The sequence below is a fragment of the Barbus barbus genome (assembly GCF_936440315.1).
Source record: "Barbus barbus genome assembly, chromosome: 12".
Taxonomy (NCBI): Eukaryota; Metazoa; Chordata; class Actinopteri; order Cypriniformes; family Cyprinidae; genus Barbus; species Barbus barbus.
In genome coordinates this window covers 29,100,383-29,126,846 of record NC_136740.1, presented here as the reverse complement: position 1 = coordinate 29,126,846, position 26,464 = coordinate 29,100,383, and the positions used below count along the sequence as shown (strand labels likewise).

General features: G+C 38.1%; 1 protein-coding gene across 1 annotated transcript in view; it reads left to right on the top strand.

The window, feature by feature from the left end:
- The window catches only part of LOC306877609 (eukaryotic translation initiation factor 3 subunit H-A-like), a 72,832-nt gene that overhangs the window by 24,396 nt on the left and 21,972 nt on the right, over window positions 1-26,464 (top strand). The window contains exon 3 of the mRNA XM_079429466.1: window positions 8,047-8,214. Coding sequence (XP_079285592.1) covers window positions 8,047-8,214 — 168 coding nt within the window. The remainder of the gene's footprint in view (window positions 1-8,046; window positions 8,215-26,464) is intronic.

Here is a 26,464-nt window from a genome sequence, read left to right as displayed (position 1 = left end):
CCTTCTGCAGATATGTAAAGAGGCCCTGTTTTGCCTGTTGTTGCATCAAGCAATGAGGGACGAGTAAATCCCTTTCCGTCCTAGCATGCCAGAGCGCTCATCCTTGTTATTCTAATGTTGTGCCAATGTAAGTCGTATTGAATCTTCTTGTACCGGCACTTGAAATCCTACAGGTAATTAGAGGCTCGCCAGCCGAGCTTTCTGCAGAACGAGTTTGAAATATGAAATCATGCGCCATTTGCAGTTGTGCACCTAGATGGCGTTCAAAGGGAGCGAGTGCATGCGTTTCCTTCTGTTGTTCTTTCTCAGCCAGCGGGAGGGATGGGGATTGCGTGAAATGCAGAGGGAGTGTCGTGGTAACACACGCTGCCGCACGTGTTTTCTCGCTATCTTATTGACAGATGCATGTGTGACTGGAAGCAAACAACATATCGAGCTCCCACGTCTCGTCCGGCTTTGGCGAGGCAAGGTAGCTAATTTTCTCCTCGCGAACAGCTGCATAATAGGATCTGAGGCTCGCTTTGTTCCAAGTTCCACCGGGCATCGCAGATTAGCTGCAATTAATCTTAGTTAAGAGAGCCCTGTGTGTGCCTGACACCCTTCTATGCCGGGAGGGATGCAGCGCTGCCACCGTTGCAGAAAAGCAGAGGGGAAAATAAACATCAGGCTGCTTTATACAAGTCAATATCTTGTGCTCTAATGGGACGAGAGTCGACCAAAGCAACCCTTCATTTGACAAATACATCCCATCATTCAAGCTGTTGTTTCGCCCCTCCTTTTACTTCTTTCTTTGCACCGCGCACCTCGCCGGTCCCACAGGATTCTTCTCACGGATGTCTTTTGGGCACGGGCGCCAGCACCGGCTTGCTCTTTTTCTGAGATTTCCCATGCCTTCTAGTTGACGTCTCATGAAGAATGTGCTTTTATTATCTTCCCATCGACTGTTGAATTCACGATTAGTTTAACATGCAGCATCTGCTGGGGAGCTTGGTTGGAGTGGATGCTATTTTTCTTGGGTCTTAGTTAAGATGTACAAAACTATTTTTTTTAAGTCAGCTCATTGGTCTTTAGGCTGGTTGTGGGTTCATGTCTTGTTGGACATGTGACATTTCTGTAAGACGCATTGTAGATTTGAGGGACTGTAATTATGAATGAACTTGGACTCTATTAACTCGAGTGGACTTGTAATCAATTTTGACACGCAGAAATGTTTTGGAGTACGGATGAATCTGTGTAATGTCTTAACATGAAAGATAGAGTCATCAACATCATACAATTAAGATAAAAAGACAATAATAAACTTCTTCCACTCCAGTTGGTTAAGGACTAGGATTCAACAAGGTGGACTCAGACCCAACGTTACATTAACAGAATGGAACCAAATGTCTTTTTTTTTTTTTTTTTTTTTTTTTTTATAAAGCTTTACAAATAATTTTACTTAAATGCTGGTGGTGGGTCATTAAAAACCTTAGGTATGAGGCAGCCAGGGTTGTTGAGCCATTTCACCATGCAAAATTAAATTAAGTGACTTTTAAAGGGGTCATCAGATGCCCATTTGATATAAGTTGATCTGATTCTTTAGGGTCTTAATGAAAAGTCTGTAACATACTTGGGCTAAATTATTACATCCAACAACAAAACACCTCAATCGCTTAATCGGATACATTCTTGTGTTCCCCTGCACCGGAGTCGATACAATGGCGGACAGCTCTCAGCTCACTCAGGGCAGGTCTAAGGTAAGGCGGCCTTGTCAGTCAACTATCGTTGGGGGGGCTGTACAGAACTACATCATTCTGACAGGAACCTCAGAACAGCCTGATTTGAGAGGGGATTTTAAAATGGGGATTTAAAAAAAAAAAAAAACCACGGGGTGGATTTTTATCATTATAGGATGGATATTTAGGCTAGATATTGAAGTTGGAAATGTCATCAGTTGAAATTTTGTATTTCATATTTAATGAGTTGGTTTGTTCACTGAGGTGGGAAAACTTTACAGAATGCATTACCTGTCAGTTATTCAAATTGTAGTTCCTGTTCCATAAATTCCTCTTCCTGTTGATTTGACTGAACGTCCTGCTGCCAATTCAATTCATATTCACACTGATGAATTGAGCAGGAGCCAATTCTTCAATTCTGAATTATGCACAACTCAACCAGAAAACAATTCTAGATGAGCAGATTTTTTTGTTGTCTAAACGGTTCAGACCAAAATCTGTCCCTTACAGCCTCAGTTTCATTTGCGTTAAATTAAATATGGCGTTTACCCTGACTAATGCCCACAATGCTCTAGAGTGAGGTTATGCTGTTGGCCTGCTGTCTTTTGTATTAATTCTCGCTGTGGTTTGTGCTTAATGAACCAGGATCCTGTTTTTTTTCCTGTACTGCAGCTTCATCTGGTGTTGGCAGACCTTGCCGGCTGGAAGCAGTGACGCAGTAGATTTCCACGACAGGAGGGATCTTATTTCAAACGGAAGAATGATGGGTGTCAGAGGGTCCGGTGTTGACATTTGTTGGTTGAATATGCATTGCACAGCAGTGGTTTCAAATCATCTGGTTTAATATTTTTTTTTGGAATTAAGCTGGCACTTCAGATTGTCCATATTGCCGTAGCATCACGCAGCTGTATCAAATGAGAGAATTGCAGCTTTGGAAGGCTGAGATGCATGCATAATGCAGATCTCTATCCATTTGATTGTCACCGCTGCGGCCTGAAGGAGCCGTGGCATTGTCTTTCGGTATGGTCGTGGCTTATTCTCAAGGTTCATTGGGAGGAAAATGAAGTTGGAATCCAGGATGATTATCCTTGGAGGTTCTGGTTTTACTTGTCGGGCTGAATATGGTTGTAATTTGTCCAATCGTTAGTGTGGCTCTGATGGTTATTTGAGGCATGAATCTTCGGCTGTGCAATTTAGATGAAGTGTAGATGAAGCTGTTCATCATGGTTGTTAGTCTTAGGTGCACCATTTTGAATAGATAAGGTTCATATGTTACAATTAATACAATAATGTCAAACCTTCATACTTATACAGGTCCATATTAAATTATTTATTGTAAAATCCAAGATTTTATGCAATGCTTTTCCGATTTCACAGTAAATTTTGTTTTTCAGAAATATACTCTAAATCTTTTTAGCATTTTTAATTTAATGTATTTAATTCATTTTATTAAATCATTTTTATTTGTTCTCCATTAGTGGCTTCAACAGTCAATGTTCAACTACTTCTATCTGACATGATCAAGAACATCTTGCCTCGCTGCGGCTCCTCAGCTGGTTCTTGCACTACGGCGAATTGGTCGTAAATCAGATACGTGTTGAGTATTTGGAAATGTGAGAACCCATTACAGATAGACCTGCGGTGCGAAACATGTCCTTGATGTTTGATTTCGTATGCTGCTTCTGTTTGGTGGTGCCAGGCTGCTAATGGACGTGCAGAATGAATTTGCGCTGGCATTATACTTCATGTCTTCTAGCCTACGGCTTAGTCTATCAGCCCTGGCCAATAATAAGCAATCCATTTGCAACTCCAAGCCTTGATGAATTACAATGTGTGCCTGAGCGGTACATAACCCGAGAAGTGGTGGATGTGAAAGCGTGCAATTCCAGATGCCAGTTATTGCTCTCATGTTTCACGGGCCTGTTTGCCAAACGGAATTCATGGTTGCCCTGACACGAAGAAATCAGGCCCCATGAAAAGCAATAAATTATTCTCCAGCCTGACACCAGCTCTTATTACCTTTGTCACTCTACATAGAAGACCCGTGTTGGCCTAATGGTGGATTTCGTCAGGGGAAGAATTTTCCAGCACAGTCGCTGACAAATCAAATGTCACCGCTTGTCCAGGTAATGACGTCTTTGCCACCCACTCAGCTTGTGTTCCACACTCGAGGCTTGACAGCAGAACCCAATGTATCATGAAATTAATGGTGCTTCCCGTGGTGGCGTAACAGAGTCTAAGTAATTCGGGTCGGGTGGGGTTTGACCCTCAAGTGCCGGGTGTGTGCAAAAGCCTTTGAATTATACAGCCACAATGAGAACCTTTAGTCGCCGCAACAATGGGACGCAATGCATTGCAATCCCAGCTTTTGGCGTAAATGAGACTTGTGAAGATCAAGGGAGCGAGTTATCGCCGTGAAATACCCCCTGTTCAAAAGATATTTATGCAAAGGGAGCACCCTTGCTCTGAAATGTTGAAACATTTTGTTTTGAAACAGACGACTGATGCATTTGCATCCCATGTTAGATGGTGGATTTTCACCCTTAAAAAACATTGAGTGAGCTACTGGAGGTGTAAAAGCCATTGTGTGTTCATTGTTGCGACAAAGTTAGTATTTCATGCTTTACCTTTCCTTTGGTGACTATTGTAAAAGTTGCGTAAACATTCTCTCGTCCGTGCCTCATTTAGCAGGGGTATTTTTAAAGGGTTTCATATGAAGAAAGTGTCATTGTGAGGCTTCCATGGGAATGCAAATTGCATCTCAGGCTGAATGTATTGCCTCATACCTATCAGCTTTTACAGCACTGTAGGGATTGTTTACTATGGCAGAGCTGTCTTGCCACTAGAAGCGGGGCCGTGAGAGTGTTTATTTTGAGGCTTGAAGATTTGAATCGCTTGTTTGGCTTCAATTTAGTTCTTTAAAACGTCGCCCCCTTGTGCATTCGCTTGGAGCAAGCCAACCAAGAGTTTCGGAACAAATTACATCTCAGTGTCTCATTCATATTCAGCGTCGCCTGTCAGGACCTAGCGGTGATGAATTTAGTTGTTAAGCCTGGTGGGCATGCTCGTATTTGCCAAAGCAAACGCTCTCGCTGAATTTATTCTGCGCCCGCAGCTCCGGGACTGATCACTGGATATGTAGGCTGCCAGTCACCTGCCTTCAGAGGAGTCGAATGGGATGGGCGTGGAATAGCAAAAGGAAAAGTTTTGCCGGCGCGCCGTTCCGCACGATTGGTGGAAGTGCTCTTCTCGGAGGAATATCATCTGCCGCTGAGCCCCGAGAGTGCTGCTTGAAGCTTGGAACGGAAATGAAGAATAGCTCTTCCACTTTATTGTTCTTTTATCAAGCTGGCTCTATGGCACTAGCGGCTGTGCTTTTAAGGCAAGCTAATGTTTTGCATTATGTTTGGATTTTGTACGTTCTTTCCCACATGGAGTCGTGTACATCGTTTGTGTCTCCGCTGGGAAATATTATGGTTAAGGGGTCTCATCTGATGTTTTTTTTCTTAAGCCATCACCAATTTTAGACTTGAGTTTGTCCTTTGTACACATGCATATACTCTGAGGCGTAATCCTCTTGATATTTTATGAGATTTTGTTTGTTTGGTGAAATATTGTCTGATTTGCTGTCTTTGAAAGGTGTCAGTTTTTCAAGTGCACGCTGCTGTCTGAACATGGAGGTTAGTTTATACAGCAGATATACTGTCTATTTAACCAATATTTTATATATTAAAATATTACTCGCAGATAAAGGAACAAAATCGATAATATATTGCTTGGAAAAAAATGGATAATTATTATTAAACTATTTTGATGTGCATCTTAACAATTAGGCAAAGCCCAAAACAACTATTATTATTATTTGTAATAATATATTTCTAATAATTTGTCTACTATAAATGGTGCCTATTGTAGTTGTTGTTTTTTATATTATTATTATTATTTAATAATTAAATATTTACATAATTTATAATAGTAGTTATTGTTAAATTAATTTTTTTTTTTCATTATTTTAGTTTTTTTAATTGAAATTACTATTATTTCTAATACTTAAAATATTGTTGTTTTTAAATTCTAACAAGTAGATTACATTATCATCATCACTATTATTATTATTATTATATTTCTAATTATACTTCTAACAAATATAAATGGTATACATTTTATTGTTGTTTATATAGTAGTAAATGAACAAAATAAAGCAGTAGCAGTCAATCTCTAGTGTAAATAGTCTTGTATGTCCAGTTTTCTCTTTCAGGTCAACTACTGTAATAGTAGAGCAACCTTTTAAAGAAAATATCCCTCAAGTCGACTTGTTTATATCTAGCTGCCAGAGTAACACATCAGGGTTACTGACACCGGCTATTGATGTTAACTCTATTGCTCCCTTGAGTACTTGAGAGGTTTGTTACCACCACAAAATACAGTAGCACACAATTATGTTCAAGACTTGCAACATGTTGGTCAAGAATTACATTTGCAGATCTGTGTTTGAGTAGATTAATGTCAGTCCCATCCTGTGTCTGGAGAAAAACCACTGTGCTCCAACAACTTTAGGCAGGTGGTGCTTTCTTCAAGGCAATTTCCTTTCTTTTGCTTTCATCCAGTGGTGCTTGAATCCCATAAAGTCACAGAGTGGTGACAGCATGTCAGAATCCTGCTCTTCAACAGGAAACGACCCGACCGTTCCTCATCCCACGGTTCTCTATCCTGCTCCTCCAGCTGCCTGGAAAAGCTGGCACAGGCAATTAAACTTTCCCCAGTGCAGGGATTTGAATCGACTTCATCCGAAAGATACCCACTCTCTTTAACACCGTCTCCTGGAGTGTGTGCTGCACATTTGCTTTTCTCCCAGTAGGGTTTATTTATAAGCAGCTGCATTTGAGTCTGCCTCGTTTGTTCAGCCTCTCTCCTCTCCTGCAGATGTGACGTTCGCGCTCCTCCATCTGAAAGTGAGCTGTCCCTGTGTAAATCCTTGTTAAAGTTCACCGCTGTCCCCTCTTCACCCGGCATTCTGAAGAGCTGACATCTCTCCCCATAATCTGCTGCCCTTATTCTCTCTCTTCTCCTGTCTGGCTGTGCCAGATCACTCGAGCAAACTTGCAGAGGCTTGCAGTTTTTTTACAGACAGTGCACCTAAAATTTGTATTGAGACTTATCGGATTTGGATGTAGTGTTCCTAGGAGGTGTGCTGGGGTTTATTAGCGCTGTTTGCTAAGGCAAGCATCTCCATAACTAAAGTTCATCTGCCTGGAAATGTAGTCTGACTGCTGAAAGCATGATTTTGACAACTTTACAGCTCAAGTAACACTTGTTTGGAAGAAAGAATTCATGTGCGGGCTTTAACTGAGATGCACGCTTCATGTTTCTGCTTTTAACCTCCGGAATAACTTGCATTATAAGAGGGTGACTATAAACACAATTTTACTTGTTAAATTTTAGTTAAATTCTTTTGTATTTTATGTAGTCTGTTAGTTTTTCATATGGTTTTTAGCTTTTGAATTAACCTTTTTAAACTTCATAATTAAAAAACCTACAATTTATATTTTTTTTTATAAAGTACTTGACTTTTTTATTATTTAAACAAATCTTAATTTTTAGATAGTATTTAAAAAAAAAAGCTTTAAAATAGTTGTTTAAATATTTAAATAATTCAAAAAATATAATTAGAAAAATACATTTAAATAATTATTCTTTTTAATTTATTTTTTTAATGCTGTGTATCCTTTTCTTGAATTTATTTATTTATTTTTTATTGTGAAGTGACCTTTGGCGTGGGAAAAGTGCTAAACAAATAAAACCTTTCTTCATACATCCCTCTTTTATGATCAGAAAAGGCAAATTTTCTGAATTTTAAAAAGTCATTTTAACAGTAATCAGTGGTAGGTTTTTATGGCTGTTTTTTTCCATGTATTTGATTTTTTTTTTTTGGCATTTTACATCTGATTTGAACATGCTTAATTTCTTTGTTGCATTTTTATCATATCTTTACAATAAATGGATGTAGGCGAGTTATAATGAAGTATGTTAGATGGATCTTCAAACAATGTCTAATCCATCACACACCGTTAGGAAGTCACTGCATTAGTATAATGCTTGGCTGAATTGAATATGCACTGGGGAAATGTGATATTTGGAATCTACCCAACCATTGTTCTTCCAGCATCTCACTCTGATGCTCTCCCATGATGCACCTGCTTGAAGCCTTTTTCTTTGACTAATGAACGGCCCTGGAAATGTCAAACTTTCTTTACCCAGCGCAATCATTTCTCATATAGCGCAGATAAACTCATTTTCTCCCTCTTGTGCTCTCTCTCTTCATCTTTTCCAGTTCATTACCAGATGGAGATGATGAGGAGTCTCCGGCATGTGAACATCGACCATCTCCACGTCGGCTGGTATCAGTCCACGTACTACGGCTCTTTTGTCAGCCGAGCCCTACTGGACTCGCAGTTCAGCTACCAGCATGCAATCGAAGAGTCTGTGGTGCTGATTTATGGTGAGTCTCATTAATTAATAACACAAGATACCCACAGCGCATTCACAGGCTGGAATCAGCTGTGTGTTCAGGATTTGACCATCCTTTGGATATTAAAATATGCAAATATAAAATGCTGTTCAAGGATTTTTTTTTTTTTTTTTTTTTAATTTATTTTATTTTGTGATACCAATTAAATTTACTCTGCATAGTAACTTTAATACTCGGCACCAATTTTCACTCAGAAATTGTTCGGACCTTTCACGAAAATTTACAAAATCAAGTAGCACATATAATTAAATGTGAGCTTAAAGTAGAAAGACTTTTTTTTTTTTTTTTTTTGCTGTGTATTTGGTGGTCCTTGGACACATTTAGTTTCGTTTTAATTTGACACATTTCATTTTTATGAATTGTACCTGCTCTCTGTAGCAAATTTAGCAAATTAAGTGAAATTTGTAATTTGCTCCACAAATCGAATAGCAAAAAATAATAACAATGGAAGACAAGGTGTTTTAAATCATTTTTGTGGTTCTGTTTAAACAAGTGGGAGAGAAATGACACACTTCACCTTGAAGTAAAATACTTAAATTTGACATTTTAAATGCATTTTAAGCAGTTGACCAAGTTACTTGCATCACATCATATCGCCATCTGCGTGTGAAATATTGTCTCATACAGACACAAAAACAACTGTTTTAGTATTTTTATACTTAACAGTCATATGCCTTGAATGCAATGCAAGTGGCTTTAGGTGAAAGCGTCTGTCAAATGCATAAGCGTAAAGTGCATGCGGACAATGTTGGGTGAAGGGTGTACTCAGGAACCCGGAGTATTTTTCTGCCCTGTATTCGAGACACGGTTCACAGCTCTGCCACTGCCGACTGCCACACTGCCATGCCGTTCTTTATTTAATCATGCCCCCTTTAAACCCATCAATAATGCAAGCTGATATATTAAAGGCTAAATAAAAATCTGCTCACATCTCTCTGCATACCAAGGAAAGAAGTCTTGCAGTTTAGACCGTTTCAGTGTGAGTTTAGAAGATCTGACCCTTACTGAGAACTTTTTGTTCACTTTTGTGAAAATCTTGCATTACTTTAAGGCGATTTAATGCTCTTTAGTAGAATATTAGCCATTTTTAATACATTTTTACCTTTAGTAGATGTTTTATTATTTTATTATAATTCAACTTGCATTGCATTCATCAGTTCATGCATTTCCTGTGATTTGAACCATAACCCTCTGTATAGTGGTTTTTGTTTGTTTCTGTTTTATTATTGAAAATTTACCTTTTTTTTTTTTTTTTTTTTTTTTTTTTTCCCTTATTGAGAACTGTTTTGAGTGGAATAGGGATGTAATGGTATGAAAATTTCTCATCACGATTATAGTGACCAAAATTATCACGATTATCAGTATTATCACGGTATTGTTAAAATGTGCTGGAGATGTTCAAAAAGTACCGATACATAAATCAATTCACCAAGTTTTATACTTAAAAATCAACAAACAGCAAATAAAATGACTTTTTGTTTGCATAATCACTAAAACAATAACATTACCAATGAGGTCTGGATTTTAAATGACAACTTGACTGACACCAGTTTAATAGCATGTTCAAATAAAGCTTTGAAAAAGTTTAACATAAAGGTAGTCCACACATTTCAGCCTTTAAAGAAAATGGTTAAGTCAAAATGATAATTGATTAATAAGGGGGAGGGGGGAAGTGGTGTGTGACCAAGTGTGGTGACCCATACTCAGAATTTGTGCTCTGCATTTAACCCATCCAAGTGTACACACTCAGTAGTGAACATACTCCAGTAGTGAACATACACCCGGAGCAGAGGGCAGCCAATGCTGTGGCGGCCGGGGAGCAGTTGGGGGTTCAGTGCCTTGCTCAAGGGTCTCACCTCAGTCGTGGTATTGAGGGTGGAGAGTGTGTTGGTTATTCACTCCCCCTCCTACAATCCCTGCCGGACCTGAGACTCAAACCCATGACCTTCAGGTTACAAGTCCAACTCTCTATCCACTTATCTGCTCCATAAATAATTCTATATAGCTTATCTGAATTGTTTAAATGTGTAGAATCCACATAAGCTTGTTTTTCATCAACCGGTTAAAATTTACAGCAGGGCATGCAAATTTGGTCCGTTTTTTTGGCCAGACAGAAACTGCACACAGGCTGAATGTAAATAAGTGTCTGTAAATCCAGTCTCTGACAGCAGGTGGCGCTTTATATGGAAAAGCTGAATTACTGCTGATTCCCGTGAACTCCGCGAACAAAGCAGTATTGCGTTTAAGAACACTTCCTTTAGGTATTACAAAATGCCATCGAATCGTTTCTGAAGACAGTCAGACCCTTCAGAGGTACATTCATATAATTAATTCACTGATATATTCATTTGTATAATTCCCTCGGCACTCTTTTAAAACCTCCCATCTTTTCCGTCCCTGTTTTCACTCAGAATGAAACTACTCTGCTGCCATGCGCTCGTGAGACAGTTACTTAACACTGCTTTATGCTGGACAGTATTTATTTATCGTGAGTTGTTCAGCGGTAATCGAATACGGTTTTAATGATAATTAATATATGAAACGGTAATACTAACCGTGGGGAATTTTATCATGATTTATCGTCAAACCGGTAATCGTTACATCCCTAGAGTGGAAATGCTTTACAAGACATTGTGAAATCTCACCTGACTTTAATGCGATTTAATGTACTTAGGTTTTTTTTGTTTTGTTTTTACACGCATTTAGCAGGTGCTTTTATGCTAATATTTATATGAAGTGATTTGAATTGCATTCATCAGTTTGAGTGAAGAGTCATACATAAGACCTGACTTAAAGGCGATTTAATGCACTTTAGTAGAATATTTTCCTTTATGCATTTAGCAGATGTTTTGTCTTTATAATTAGGGATGCACAATATTTATCGGGCCGATAAATTATCGACCGATATGAGAGAAAATAACGTCATTTTTATTGCTCTGATAAATAAATTAAATCCGATAACTAGATCCGATAAAGTATGCTTGCTGGTAAATCAATCAGTCTGATTTATCTGAGATTCATCTTCTTTCCGAGTGCAAGTGATTGCAGCTTTAAACTGCAGTGACTCTCAGCATGTGAACTGCATTTTGAGTGAAATGCATTCCAGTATATTACAGAACATTGCAAAAGTCTTGACTGAGGTGCTTTAATGCACTGTGAAAAGTCAGAAGACTTGAAAGCAATTTAATGCACAATAGTGTAATATTTGCCCTTTTTTATAGCATTTATGCATTTAGCAAACACTCTTCCTAATATTTACTATATAAAGCAACTTTCATTGCATTAATGAGTTCATGCATTGTCTATGATTAGGACCCATGACTTCTGTTGTTACGACCCTGGTTTAGGGTCAGGGAAGATAACAAAGAAATCTGAAACCCGCTTTTACTTTTTGCTAGTGAGTTAGTTTTTTTTATTTGATTTATTTAATTTTCATTTGTAGTGGTACGGTTAAAAGGCTATCTCTTTAGGATTGGGCAAAGCCAAAACAACAAACATAACGTATCAGTAACTATACCCAGGGATTGTAAATAGTAGGGCTGGGACGATACGTTAATCTGCCGATTCAATACTATCCCGATACTTGTGTGCCGATTCAATATACAGCATATTGCGCGTATTGCGATTATATGCAATTCGATATTACAATTTGTGAATTTTTTTGTTTTTGTTTAAATTTGCTTATTAAAGACTAGACAATGGAAAATACTTCATTATACCCTTAAAAGAGGCTGTATATGATGAGTGATATTAACAAAAACAATGCATCAAATCTTTCTGAACTTTTATTTCAGGAGCATACACATACAGTGTATATTTAAAGTACTTTGAACCATGCAACTTTCAAGTATCAAAACCCAGAACTTGCACATAAATGTCAAATTTTCAACAAAATGAGTAGAAAAAATACTTTCTGAAATAAAATAAAGTGCTATGTCACTGCATACCATTTTAGTCATGTTTTCCTGGAAGTGTGTAAAAACGTAAAGGTGCAGAAAGAATTCTGGAAGAGGTTTGATCTTCTGCCTCGTCATGGTTTTGCTTGCTCGCAAAAACGTATATGACGTCATCTAATGCAGCGGCACTGCGCACGCAGAACGATCAGTGCATGACGTTATCAAAGCACCACGAGAGCTACAGAGAGCAGACAGCTCCACATGCTTTCGAATCGCTCTCGCGGTACTTTGATGTCATACGCTGATCGTCTACGCGGTGCTGCTCCAAGTCGAACACACCTTTTACATTTCGCCCTCTGTTGGAATTAAAAAGTGCTAACTTCTCCCCACCACATCGTAGGGAAAGTAAGTAAATAAATAAATATAAATCGATTCTGAGGTAAACCAATCGATAGGTGGTTATTTTTTTTTCACCCCACTTAATAGTGAAAGAAAAAGAAACCAATGACAGCGGTCTTTCCTGACTCCCTATCTAAAGCAAAGACAGGAGAAAACGATATTCACAATTTTTACAGAAGAATAGCGGCACACTCGCCAGCTTACTTAACCTAACGGGAATAACAAAGAAAAGAAAATTAACTGAATAGTTTAAACAAAAACAATAGTTAAAGTAATAAAGGTCTAAGTAATCAGGTATATACAAAACAAAATTATCAACAGTTCAACGCTGTTAATATGAGACTCAATTCACAACACACAACAATGCCAACAACTCTGCTCTCTCTCTCCTCCGCCTCCTACGTACCACTATTTCAAGAGACGCTGGATTTCCAGGGACAAATTCTTTTTATGCATTTAGCAGATGCTTATAAGTCGAGTTGAACTGCATTTAATGCATTCCCTGTTTCAAACCCATGACCTTGGCGTTGCGAGTGCCTTGCTCTATATTTTAAGATAGATTTTGGAAAAATGTGAACGTTAGATTAGGATGAAAAAAACACAATTTTGCACTCAAAATCCAAAATCTTGTTTGTTTGCATTGGCTTCAGTTTTATGGTATTATTTAAACTGCCCACCCGTGACTCTAGATGGATGTACCTTTGGCAAAGGACATTTTAAAAAGTACGCAGAACCCCTCTGCGGAGTGGATGTGAGTGGCAGCTCTGATAAAGCCCATGTGAACACTTCAAAGCCTTTGACAACTCTCTGACAAGCACATTAATTCAATAAAACTCTCTTACTGAAAGCAATGGCGAGCTTTTGTGATTGGCGCAGCTTGATTATGAAAACTGACAGCACCTGCAGTCGATGATTTCTTTATGAAAGAGGGTGGAAAAGGCTTCTGTGCGTGACCTCCTGCCCCTCGTGCCTGAGATTGGTTATCTGCACGGTGAATATAAATGTCTTGAAGGTGCGGGATGGAAGCGGTGGTTTTATGGCACTTAACTCTCTGACCTTTTTCTTATTGTTATACACCTTGTTCCCATTTCAGATCAACCATTAAAGGCATGTATTCCTTCCTCATGTATTCCTTCTCAAAGACATTTATTTAAAGATAATCTGTTTCTCATGGTTAATAATAATAATCTCTAAACATAACCTGTTTCTGTTTTGGTGGTTTAAAACGCACCACAGTAATTAAGGCTGGATGATGTAGTGAATATTCACAATATATTTGTGGTTTTGTTTGATACATTGTGAATATTATAATTATTTGAATGCACGTTTTATTTGGCTAGTATATTAGTTTTATAAATAGACTAGTTATGACTAGTTTTAACTAGTTTGTTTGAATAGGTTTTTTGTGCATTTCTAATGTTACAAATGAGTATTTTAAATAAAAGCTGTATTCGTTATGATATGCAATCGTTATGCAAAAAAAAAAAAAAGGAAAACCAACCATTCTGCGCACATCATTTGTTTTTGTTTTTTTACATGAACTGTTCTGGTAAAATTAATAAAAATTGTTCACAATGACTCAATGTAAATTATTGTTTGTTTGTTTATTTCAAATAAATATCCATCTTCCAAATAATGTTATTTTTTTTGTTATAAAACTATTTAGTATTATTTAGCATCTTCAAATGAAGCATAGTAACTTCATGTTGTCATTTAAATTAATATAAATTGTAATTTAATTTATATTTACTCAAATCATATAAATTATACTCAATTTTATTTTTCTTAATTTAATATATAAAAAATAGCATTTTCAAATGAAGCATTAGCTTAATTTGATATGACTTAAATTATAAATTATAAAATTTGTTTGTTTATTTCCTGAAAATACGTTATAATGCGTTTTATTTATTTTTATGGATGGATGGATGGATGGCCTGGCTATTTATGCAGACAGCTGAACACTCTCACTGACTCTTGAACTGTTTTTGCTTACCCAAGCACATCTGTATCCTGCAGTGTATTAAATAAGATGTTGCTTCTAGAGAAAATGTACATGCAATTATGCATTGTATTTCACACAATCTGGGTGATTTCTCACATCTTTCTAGCAAAATAGCACCATCGGCCAGTGTTTACATTAGATGCGATCAAACCTGGATCATTGTGTGTGCATGCTGCTTTTCTCCACGGAAAATTGCATCCCTGATGTTAACGTTTCATCTCATGCTTTCTGCTACACTTCCAGTAGCTGTAATTGGCTTGTAGGGCGTTTCTCGCAAACCTTAGTCAAACCTGCTTTCAGCGCCTCAGATTCGTCCATCCATCCATCCATCCATCTTTGTATCTATCTATCTTTAGCCTATTTGAACCTTCGTGTTAGCTTGAAACTCCTAAAAGGCCAGCAGCATCTCTCGAGTCTTCACGTCTTCAGATCAAGCTGATGTTTAGTGTGTTCTGTTCAATCAAACTGCCAGCCGAGGACCCGGCATGCATGTTTCTCAAACTACAGAGACTGGTCTACATGTCGTTATTGTTGTGCATCTAGGTTGTCCACTTCTCTCTCTGTCCTGGTTAGATCCAGTCGTCTGTCTTTCTCAGACAACAAAAGCCTGCCAAGTTTCTGGGGAAAGCGGTTTCTTTTTGAAACCAAAATTGTACTTGAGGAAAAGTGTGCTCAATATTTCAGCAGCTGAAAAAAGACATTGTATTGCCATTTCCACACTTCATTAAATCACAGAACTATTTCGAACAGAGCTGAAGTAATAAGAAATGTTCCTGTGGTAGCAAATCAGCAGTCATTTTGTAAGGATGAGGTGTCTCAGCGGTTTCCGAGTAGACTGGAGTGATGCTAAAGACTGCCTTTATTTCAAACAGTAATTATAATTTTCAGCAATAAAGCATTGTTTTTGGTCAATTCAATGCAAAAGTGAAAGCGAGAACCTATTAAACGTGATTCCAAACTTTTGAATGGTAGTGTTTATTGAATGTCTTCAAAGGATTAAAGTATAATGGCTTATAATTATCGGTACATCTCTCAGCCTCCGTATCAGCCATTGATTAAGTCATCGGTCTGTGGTGCTGGAGAAATGATTATTCCTTTGTCCTTTTCAACCATGCAAAATTATATTTTGGATTTAATGCTACTCAAAGCACTTCCTAATGATATTGCGATGTACTGCTGTTGTATAGAAGCTCAGATGTTTCCTAGATCTAACTTCATACGTGCCGTGTTCATTCAACAGTGATTTTTATTACACCTTTCATTATGTACAACGGATACATCTTGTATATGGACATGTTGCACTAAGTTTGGCACTAGCAAAACAAATGATTCCCTGTTTCAAGAAGCATGAAGCTCACCTTGACTTATAAGATACCTTCTTTTGTGCTGGCAAACCAGAATGCATTGGAAAAAAATCCATCCAGTATTGCAGATAAAGCAAAAGAAATATCGATGTTTTTCATTAAATACCAAAAAATATTGTTAAAATGGCTATTTTGTCCAAGGTTTGTTTTCTTTTGTTTCTTTCCTTCCTTTCCTTGTTTGTGTCGGTCTGTCTGTCTCTCTCTCTCGCTCGCTCGCACATGCACCGTTACCTGAAATAAACACGTTAATCCCCCAAATCCCTTTTATTTTTTTTTTCAAAATATATTTTTTCCCGCCTGTTTTTTCTTCTCCTGGACTTAATTTTAATGGTTTAGCAATAAAAAGAAAAAAGGTCCTAATTGAAATTTCCTCAAATTCTGTTCTGTTTTTACTTTTTCTGGATTGCAATTTAATCCCAGCAGGCACCGGACGTCAATATGACGTCAGATTGACGTTGGACCCCAACGTCGGAGAGACGTTGTATTTTGGTTGAAAGTGAAAATCGGGTTGACGTCAGAACCCAACGTCAGATTGACGTCAGAACCCAACGTCAGATTGACGTCGGAACCCAACGTCAGATTGACGTCGGAACCCAACGTCGGAGAGACGTTGTATTTTGGTTGAAAGTGAAAATCGGGTTGACGTCAGAACCCAACGTCAGATTGACGTCAGAACCCAACGTCGGAGAGACGTTGTATTTTGGTTGAAAGTGAAAATCGGGTTGACGTCAGAACCCAACGTCAAATTGACGTCAGAACCCAACGTCAGATTGACGTCGGAACCCAACGTCAGATTGATGTCAATCTCCGACGTTGGACAGACGTTGTATTTTGGTTGAAAATGAAAATCGGGTTGACGTCAGAACCCAACGTCAGATTGACGTCAATCTCCGACGTTGGACAGACGTTGCATTTTGGTTGAAAATGAAAATCGGGTTGACGTCAGAACCCAACGTCAGATTGACGTCAATCTCCGACGTTGGACAGACGTTGCATTTTGGTTGAAAATGAAAATCGGGTTGACGTCAGAACCCAACGTCAGATTGACGTCAATCTCCGACGTTGGACAGACGTTGCATTTTGGTTGAAAATGAAAATCGGGTTGACGTCAGAACCCAACGTCAGAATGATGTCAGAACCCAACGTCAGATTGACGTCAATCTCCAACGTTGGACAGACGTTGTATTTTGGTTGAAAATGAAAATCGGGTTGACGTCAGAACCCAACGTCAGATTGACGTCAATCTCCAACGTTGGACAGACGTTGCATTTTGGTTGAAAATGAAAATCGGGTTGACGTCAGAACCCAACGTCAGAATGATGTCAGAACCCAACGTCAGATTGACGTCAATCTCCAACGTTGGACAGACGTTGTATTTTGGTTGAAAATGAAAATCGGGTTGACGTCAGAACCCAACGTCAGATTGACGTCAATCTCCAACGTTGGACAGACGTTGCATTTTGGTTGAAAATGAAAATCGGGTTGACGTCAGAACCCAACGTCAGGCTGATGTCAGAACCCAACGTCAGATTGACGTCAATCTCCGACGTTGGACAGACGTTGTATTTTGGTTGAAAATGAAAATCGGGTTGACGTCAGAATCCAACGTCAGACTGATGTCAAAACCCAACGTCAAATTGACGTCAATCTCCGACGTTGGACAGACGTTGTATTTTGGTTGAAAATGAAAATCGGGTTGACGTCAGAACCCAACGTCAGATTGATGTCAGAACCCAACGTCAGAACCCAACGTTGGACAGACGTTGTATTTTGGTTGAAAATGAAAATCAGGTTGACGTCAGAACCCAACGTCAGAATGATGTCAGAACCCAACGTCAGATTGACGTCAATCTCCAACGTTGGACAGACGTTGTATTTTGGTTGAAAATGAAAATCGGGTTGACGTCAGAATCCAACGTCAGATTGACGTCAATCTCCAACGTTGGACAGACGTTGCATTGTGGTTGAAAATGAAAATCGGGTTGACGTCAGAACCCAACGTCAGGCTGATGTCAGAACCCAACGTCAGATTGACGTCAATCTCCGACGTTGGACAGACGTTGTATTTTGGTTGAAAATGAAAATTGGGTTGACGTCAGAATCCAACGTCAGACTGATGTCAAAACCCAACGTCAAATTGACGTCAATCTCCGACGTTGGACAGACGTTGTATTTTGGTTGAAAATGAAAATCGGGTTGACGTCAGAACCCAACGTCAGATTGATGTCAGAACCCAACGTTGGACAGACGTTGTATTTTGGTTGAAAATGAAAATCAGGTTGACGTCAGAACCCAACGTCAGATTGACGTCAGAACCCAACGTTGGACAGACGTTGTATTTTGGTTGAAAATGAAAATCAGGTTGACGTCAGAACCCAACGTCAAATTGATGTCAGAACCCAACGTCAGAACCCAACGTTGGACAGATGTTGTATTTTGGGTGAAAATGAAAAATGCAACATCTATCCAACATTAGAGGTTGAGGTCAATCTTACATTAAGTTCTGATGTCAACCTGATTTTTGTCAGCCTCCAACAGTGGACAAACACTGCATTACATCCCTATCGAAACTGGCCATTACCACATTTGTTATCAACCTGTGAATACAAAAGGAAGAGGAGTTAAATGTCCAAATAATTAATTATACATAACACATTATGAACCGCTTGTTATAGTTTGTGTTAGGTTTGTCATATCTAATGTAGATGTCACATTGGTTGTACTGTGGTGCTAGATGGAAGATCATGGGCCCACCCAAATTGCTATGCTTTTATCTTCTGAAGACAAAACTGATATTGCGAAACCTAAAACCTTCCTGGTGTTAATGCTAAAAGGCAGTGAGGAAAAATCTCTAATCATTCACTTGGGTCTGTTGTATGTACACGAAAGTGAGAGAACAAACAACTGACTGAGCAAATTATGACTCTTATATGGTACCAAAAGCAATGTTTTGGGATATTTCACAGTATGAGTTCAGTAATATCAGCAGTCTGTCATTATTTTGTAAGTTGGCAATATTAGCACACATTTGCAAACAAGGCTTGACATTAACATAGAATCATCCCGTATTTAAGGCATATGAATGGTATTCCACATTACATCGATATGAGCGTGGTTTGTCCCATTTTTTTATTTACTTCAGTTTTATGTTTTTTGTTTGGCAACCGTTACTGCCAGTCATTTGACCGTTTCTTTATTTTTTTAACAGTGTAAAACTTACTTTATGGATTTTTTACTGACCAATTAAATAAAGTGATATCACTAAACCGTGTACAGAGGAACACTGTCCTTTCACAGATTTTCCTAGATTATTATGATCAAACGCATTCAATAAAGTGCTAAAAGTAAAATACTAGCCTAAACGTTCTACAGAGAAACACTTCTTATTTTACAGCTTATTAAAAAACAAAAAATTATAGTGTTAAAGGATGCTGACAATTGTAAATTAATAAAAGTTTTATTTTGAAAGACAAAATACAAAGTCTCTACATATACTGTACAAAACTGAAAATGCAATCATTCAGTTTTTGAAGTAAAACAGTGCAAATTTGAAAGGAAATACATTTCAAATACATTTCAACATTTAAAATACTGCACCAATTAACAGAACAGTTTGATGAGAAGTTAATGAGTTGAATTAAATATTCTCAGCACAAGAAATACAAAACATCTACAAGTTTCAAACGACTATTAATTCTAAAGGCTGGATTACACTACATGACTTTTCAAATCTGAACAGATTTTTAAAACACTAGGCATCATACATACAGTCAGGTCCATAAATATTGGGACATCGACACAATTCTAACATTTTTGGCTCTATACACCACCACAATGGATTTCAAATGAAACGAACAAGATGTGCTTTAACTGCACACTGTCAGCTTTAATTTGAGGGTATTTACATCCAAATCAGGTGAACGGTGTAGGAATTACAACAGTTTGCATATGTGCCTCCCACTTGTTAAGGGACCAAAAGTAATGGGACAATTGGCTTCTCAGCTGTTCCATGGCCAGGTGTGTGTTACTCCCTCACTATCCCAATTACAAGGAGCAGATAAAATGTCCAGAGTTAATTTCAAGTGTGCTATTTGCATTTGGAATCTGTTGCTGTCAACTGTCAAGATGAGATCCAAAGAGCTGTCACTATCAGTGAAGCAAGCCATCATTAGGCTGAAAAAACAAAACAAACCCATCAGAGAGATGGCAAAAACATTAGGCGTGGCCAAAACAACTGTTTGGAACATTCTTAAAAAGAAGGAACGCACCGGTGAGTTCAGCAACACCAAAAGACCCGGAAGACCACGGAAAACAACTGTGGTGGATGACCAAAGAATTCTTTCCCTGGTGAAGAAAACACCCTTCACAACAGTTGGCCAGATCAAGAACACTCTCCAGGAGGTAGGTGTATGTGTGTCAAAGTCAACAATCAAGAGAAGACTTCACCAGAGTGAATACAGAGGGTTCACCACAAGATGTAAACCATTGGTGAGCCTCAAAAACAGGAAGGCCAGATTAGAGTTTGCCAAACGGCATCGAAAAAAGCCTTCACAGTTCTGGAACAACATCCTATGGACAGATGAGACCAAGATCAACTTGTACCAGAGTGATGGGAAGAGAAGAGTATGGAGAAGGAAAGGAACTGCTCATGATCCGAAGCATACCACCTCATCAGTGAAGCATGGTGGTGGTAGTGTCATGGCGTTGGCATGTATGGCTGCCAGTGGAACTGGTTCTCTTGTATTTATTGATGATGTGACTGCTGACAAAAGCAGCAGGATGAATTCTGAAGTGTTTCGGGCAATATTATCTGCTCATATTCAGCCAAATGCTTCAGAACTCACTGGACGGCGCTTCACAGTGCAGATGGACAATGACCCAAAGCATACTGCAAAAGCAACCAAAGAGTTTTTGAAGGGAAAGAAGTGGACTGTTATGCAATGGCCAAGTCAATCACCTGACCTGAATCCGATTGAGCATCCATTTCACTTGCTGAAGACCAAACTGAAGGGAAAATGCCCCAAGAACAAGCAGGAACTGAAGACGGTTGCAGTAGAGGCCTGGCAGAGCATCACCAGGGATGAAACCCAGCGTCTGGTGATGTCTATGCATTCCAGACTTCAGGCTGTAATTGACTGCAAAGGATTTGCAACCAAGTATTAAAAAGTGAAAGTTTGATTTGATTATTATTCTGTCCCATTACTTTTGGTCCCTTAACAAGTGGGAGGCACATATACAAACTGTTGTAATTCCTACACCGTTCACCTGATTTGGATGTAAATACCCTCAAATTAAAGCTGACAGTCTGCAGTTAAAGCACATCTTGTTCGTTTCATTTGAAATCCATTGTGGTGGTGTATAGAGCCAAAAATGTTAGAATTGTGTTGATGTCCCAATATTTATGGACCTGGCTATATACTGACTTTGTAAATCGTGACAAAGGAAAACTGGGCATCATACACAACATGACCGAGGATCATACACTACCAGACTTTAAAGTTGTTCCGAGCACAACAAACTCACTCAGAAACATGAGCCTTGGAGACGCGTGACAAATGGAAACAATATACGTTCTAAAATCGGCTGAAAATATCAAACATTTTTGATATCCTCCAACTGGATAGAATCTGAGTCTGAAGCTAAAAAACCGGAGTCTGTGACTATCAAATCTACAGACTGGCTCTGACTTTCGGCAACTAGTGTCAACTTCTCCAGACTGTAAATTGGCGGAAAATCAGGACAAAAAACGTGTAGTGTATTCCAGGCCTAATTATATATGATGCCCAGCTTTCCTTTGTCATTATTTACAAAATCGGTAAGTGTATGATGCCTGGTGATTTAAAAATCTGTTCAGATTTTTAAAAGTCGTGTAGTGTATTCCAGGCTTAAAGGGATACTCCACCCCAAAATGAAAATTGTCATTAATCACTTACCCCCATGTTGTTCCAAGCCTGTAAAAGCTTCATTCATCTTCGGAACACAATTTAAGATATTTTGGATGAAACCCGGGAGGCTTGTGTCTGTCCCATTGACTGCCAAGTAAATTACACTGTCAAGGTCCAGAAAAGTATGAAACACATTGTCAGAATATGTTATGTAATGTTATGAAGCGATGAGAATACTTTTTATATAGAAATACAACAAAAATAATGACTTTATTCAACAATTAGGCACCGTAACGTCTCCTCTGCATCAGCACAGCGCCATTTTGGAGATTATGCCCTGGACGCAAAACACATACACTCTTCTGTATCAGCCTTGACACAGGGATGCGCTGTTTCATCCAAAATATCTTAAATTGTATTCAGAAGACGAACAAAGCTTTTATGGGTTTGGAACGACATGGTGGTAATTGATTAATGACAAAATTTTCATTTTGGGGTGGAGTATCTCTTTAAAACTGTTTCATTATTCAGATGTAAATTTGTGTAAACAAATTTCCTGAAGAGGAATTCTTGAGAAGCAATTGAAAAAATTAGGGTTAGTATCATAATTTTTTTATTTTAAAAAGATTGTGCAGGGAACTGTACTTTAGCTTGTATTATCCCAATCAGGTTTATAGTGTTTTTATCAATATTCTATTGACCCTTTTGGGCTCCAATATAGCTCTGATAATATATGTGGAAAAAAATTACATTGTATTTTAATCCTGAATACTAGCTACACAAGTGTAATAAAAAGTAAAATCAAAACATACAAATAAAGGTCCATGATTCTGCACCAGAAGTGACAGACACAGTAGATAAAGAGCAGTCCTCCAAATCTGAAGTAATCAGCTGGATCCTTGCTGCATCTGGGGGTTAAATAAATGCAAAAAAAAGACACAACAGATTTATTGAAAAGTCCTTAAAAAGGAGGATTCCATTTGTGTACCTTTTCTTTAAACAACATTTGACATTATGAGATATTCTGACTAATTTAATTATTTAGCTGTGACCTAATGGTTAGAGAGGCAGACTTGTAGTCTGAAGGTCATGGGTTCGAGTCTCAGTCCTGGCAGGAAACCCACTAGTGTAAACAGGGCTTGAGGTACCCTTGAGCAAGTTACAAGTTAAACCTACTTGTAATTATAAACACATTTACATTTAGCAGACGCTTTTATCCAAAGCGGCTTACATTGCATTCAAGTTACAGTTTCTACATTTTTATCAGCTCTTGCTTTCCCTGGGAATCGAACCCATGATCTTGGCGTTGCTAGCGCCATGCTCTACTATTTGAGCTACAGGAAATACAAATAAAGAAATGAGTATTCACAACAAATAACTTTTCCCAGATGTAAAAAATGGCAATTAGTACACTAAAAAAAAAAAATATAATATTTTTATCAATTGCTAAAATGCTAATACCTGTATATTTATAACTAATAAAATTATTAATCTGTTTACACTGCTTTTCTATCACACGTCGGTGATGTCTAACAAATGTACTTGAGGAGATCATTAAATTACTCAAGTATCTTCATACTTCATCCACCTTATTCCTAAACGCAGAAGTAAGCCTATGGGCGAGACTTCAAGTTCATTAGCCTTAAATAACAATAACAACATGCAGTAAATAGTAAAACTGTTTGTATTACAAACCAGTGTGTTCATAATTAAGATAATACACTAAAATAATATGGTATGACAAACCAATTTGCAATATCAAGCAGCAAAACGAGCAGTTCTGTATAGCTAAAAAAGTAAAAATATCTGGAAGCAAGACCCATAAAATCTATAAATGGGCCATTTTTATGTGAAGAATAAGGTGAATATGATGTCATCATTTACTCACTTATGTCTTTTCCAACCTGCATAACTGACTTTTTTTTTCTGTGGAACACAAAAGAAGATTAAAAAAGACATGAGGGTTAGAAAATGATGAGGGAGTTTTGATTTTGAGTGAGCTAAACTCAAGAATTAAGTTTGAATCAGAGTGGTGCCTTGGTGCAGAGTTTGCCTGCTTTGCCCATGTTCACATATAACGGCACATGATCATTAAAGTATTATGAATACTCACTTTTACAGAAGATCATATGGCAGAAGATTTTCAATCACAAAACCTCTGGACCATGAGAGGGGAAACACACACACACACACACACACACACACACACACGAATATTTAACAGGTTTAATAAAACAATAGTAATTGTTGACTTACTGACAGAGACAGACAGGCTTACAAAAAGTTTGGCTAACGTTACTCACCAGCTTTATACAAACACTTAGCAGTAAGTTGGATCCGAAAGCATGGTTTACATAGTATTCTTAAGGTGGTTTCATGATCTCTCTGTTGAACACATGTCAGTTGTTCATGTTCCAGAGTGAGACATTTTATTTGACAATAAAATAACAATATTGTTATTTTTACTATTTCATTCTGTTATTAAAAATAAGATCAGCAAAAGGCGGCCTTCAGTACTTAACTCATATTAAGGTCCAGCTCCCGCTATTTATTCTGTCATTCATGTATATGTATCTATTACATAAACCTCCAGAACTTGTAGTACTAACGCTACGCGGATATATTTACATTTCGCGATATAAAAACAACAACAACGAGTCACTTTTAATCATTCCCAAGACATTGTCACACAGCCTTATCTGGACAGTATTAAAACATAATAACAAAACACAGAAACAGATTATGTCATCGCGATTATCATATCACTTTAACAGTAACAAAAAAACAATTATAAGAGGTACTTACCTTCTGTGTTTCCATTATGTGTCCATAGCCATTGTGTCTGTGTTCTCAATCGACACCGCATAACTCAAAATCGGTCAAAATAATAACTCATCTGTCAGATATGAGACAATCATGTGAAAGCCATTCCTAGAGCACTGAACGGAGCAGGACTGCAGATAAACAGAGCTGCAGTAACGACTGAGGTGAACTTTCAAATCTGAGCGGGAGGAGGCGTGCCCTGCTGTCATTGGTCAGATTCCTGGATGACATTCAGATTAACCAATCACGAACAAAGCAACATAGAGAGACGTCAAACAACTTTGTAACTGTAGAAAAAAATGTTTTAAACAAAAGATAGCAAATATGTATTGATTTTTTTTTTTTTAGGCTGTTACATGTAAGTAATTGGTAAAATTGTGTTTTCACTTATGCTCACAACCAGGGGCAGGCACATCTGTGCCATTCACTATTCACCTATAATTTCCATATGAATTTATAGTTAAAATAGGGTTAGGTTTAGGAGTACAGAGAAGGTGTGTACACGTCTGGCTATACTTGTAAATTACAGTTTCATTCACATGACCAATGATGACCCTTTTGAACTTTAACAAATCCCTTGCCTCAACTGTATAACCACTCTTATGCCTAAATGCAGCTGTGCCTACAACTGTGGCATTTTCTATATCTGACCCTTTGCTGTAAGTGTTACACCACCTGTTGGTTTAGGTTTATTCCTTTGTCCACAGTAACACTTACTAAAAACACTGTCATAATTGCAACATTTGTCTACAGATTACACTGTTGACTGCAGTGGCAATGCTGTTACAGCATTCGTGGTATGGGAAAATGTAAACGAAATGTTGATGTGCGACTAATTCAACAATAATTGAGGCCTATGATAATGAATGTACTCTTATTCATTTCATCACTGTATTGCTTGCAACAGCAAATGACTCCGTGGTTATGCAGTCACCTCACAGCAAGGTGTTTCCATAACGCAGACATGCACATTTGACAAATTGAGGATTCTACATTTTCCATATTTAAATGTATGTTTTCTACAAATTGCATGGAATGTATGCATTCCAGTCCTCTCAGACCCTTTTCTCTATGCTCTTGTTTTTTTCTCATTTCAAATTTCTCAGTAGATATAAGGTTTCTCTCACACAAATAACAAATGTATACTCTGATCAGATAACATACCAATATTTTTCGATGGCTGTATGACGTGATTGTGAAGTCAACATCTAATGATGTTAGAGTTTGACACTGAGTGAGCATTACCAATATGATGTCTAGGAGACGTTGGGTTTTGGTTGCCATACCTGACGACTGTATATGAGTATTTGACATCAATATGAACCTGGCTTAAGATGTTGGCTTGACGTTGGATTTTGGTTATTTTTTGCCACAACCTAATACTAACTATAGATCAACGTCAAATTATGTTATAATTTGACGTTGTGTGGACGTTACCATTATGACGTCTAGGCGACGTTGGGTTTTGGTTGCCATACCTGACGACTCTATATCAGTATTTGACGTCAATATGACGTTGGCTTAAGAAGTTGGCTCGACGTTGGATTTTGGTTAGTTAATGCCACAACCTAAAAACAACGTCAAATGATGTTAGAATCTGACGTTGTGTGGACGTTACCATTATGACGTCTAGGTGACGTTGGGTTTTGGTTGCCATACCTGATGACTGTATATCAGTATTTGACGTCCGTATGACGTTGGCTTGAGACGTTGGCTCGACGTTGGATTTTGGTTAGTTAATGCCACAACCTAAAAACAACGTCAAATGATGTTAGAATCTGACGTTGTGTGGACGTTACCATTATGACGTCTAGGCGACGTTGGGTTTTGGTTGCCATACCTGACGAC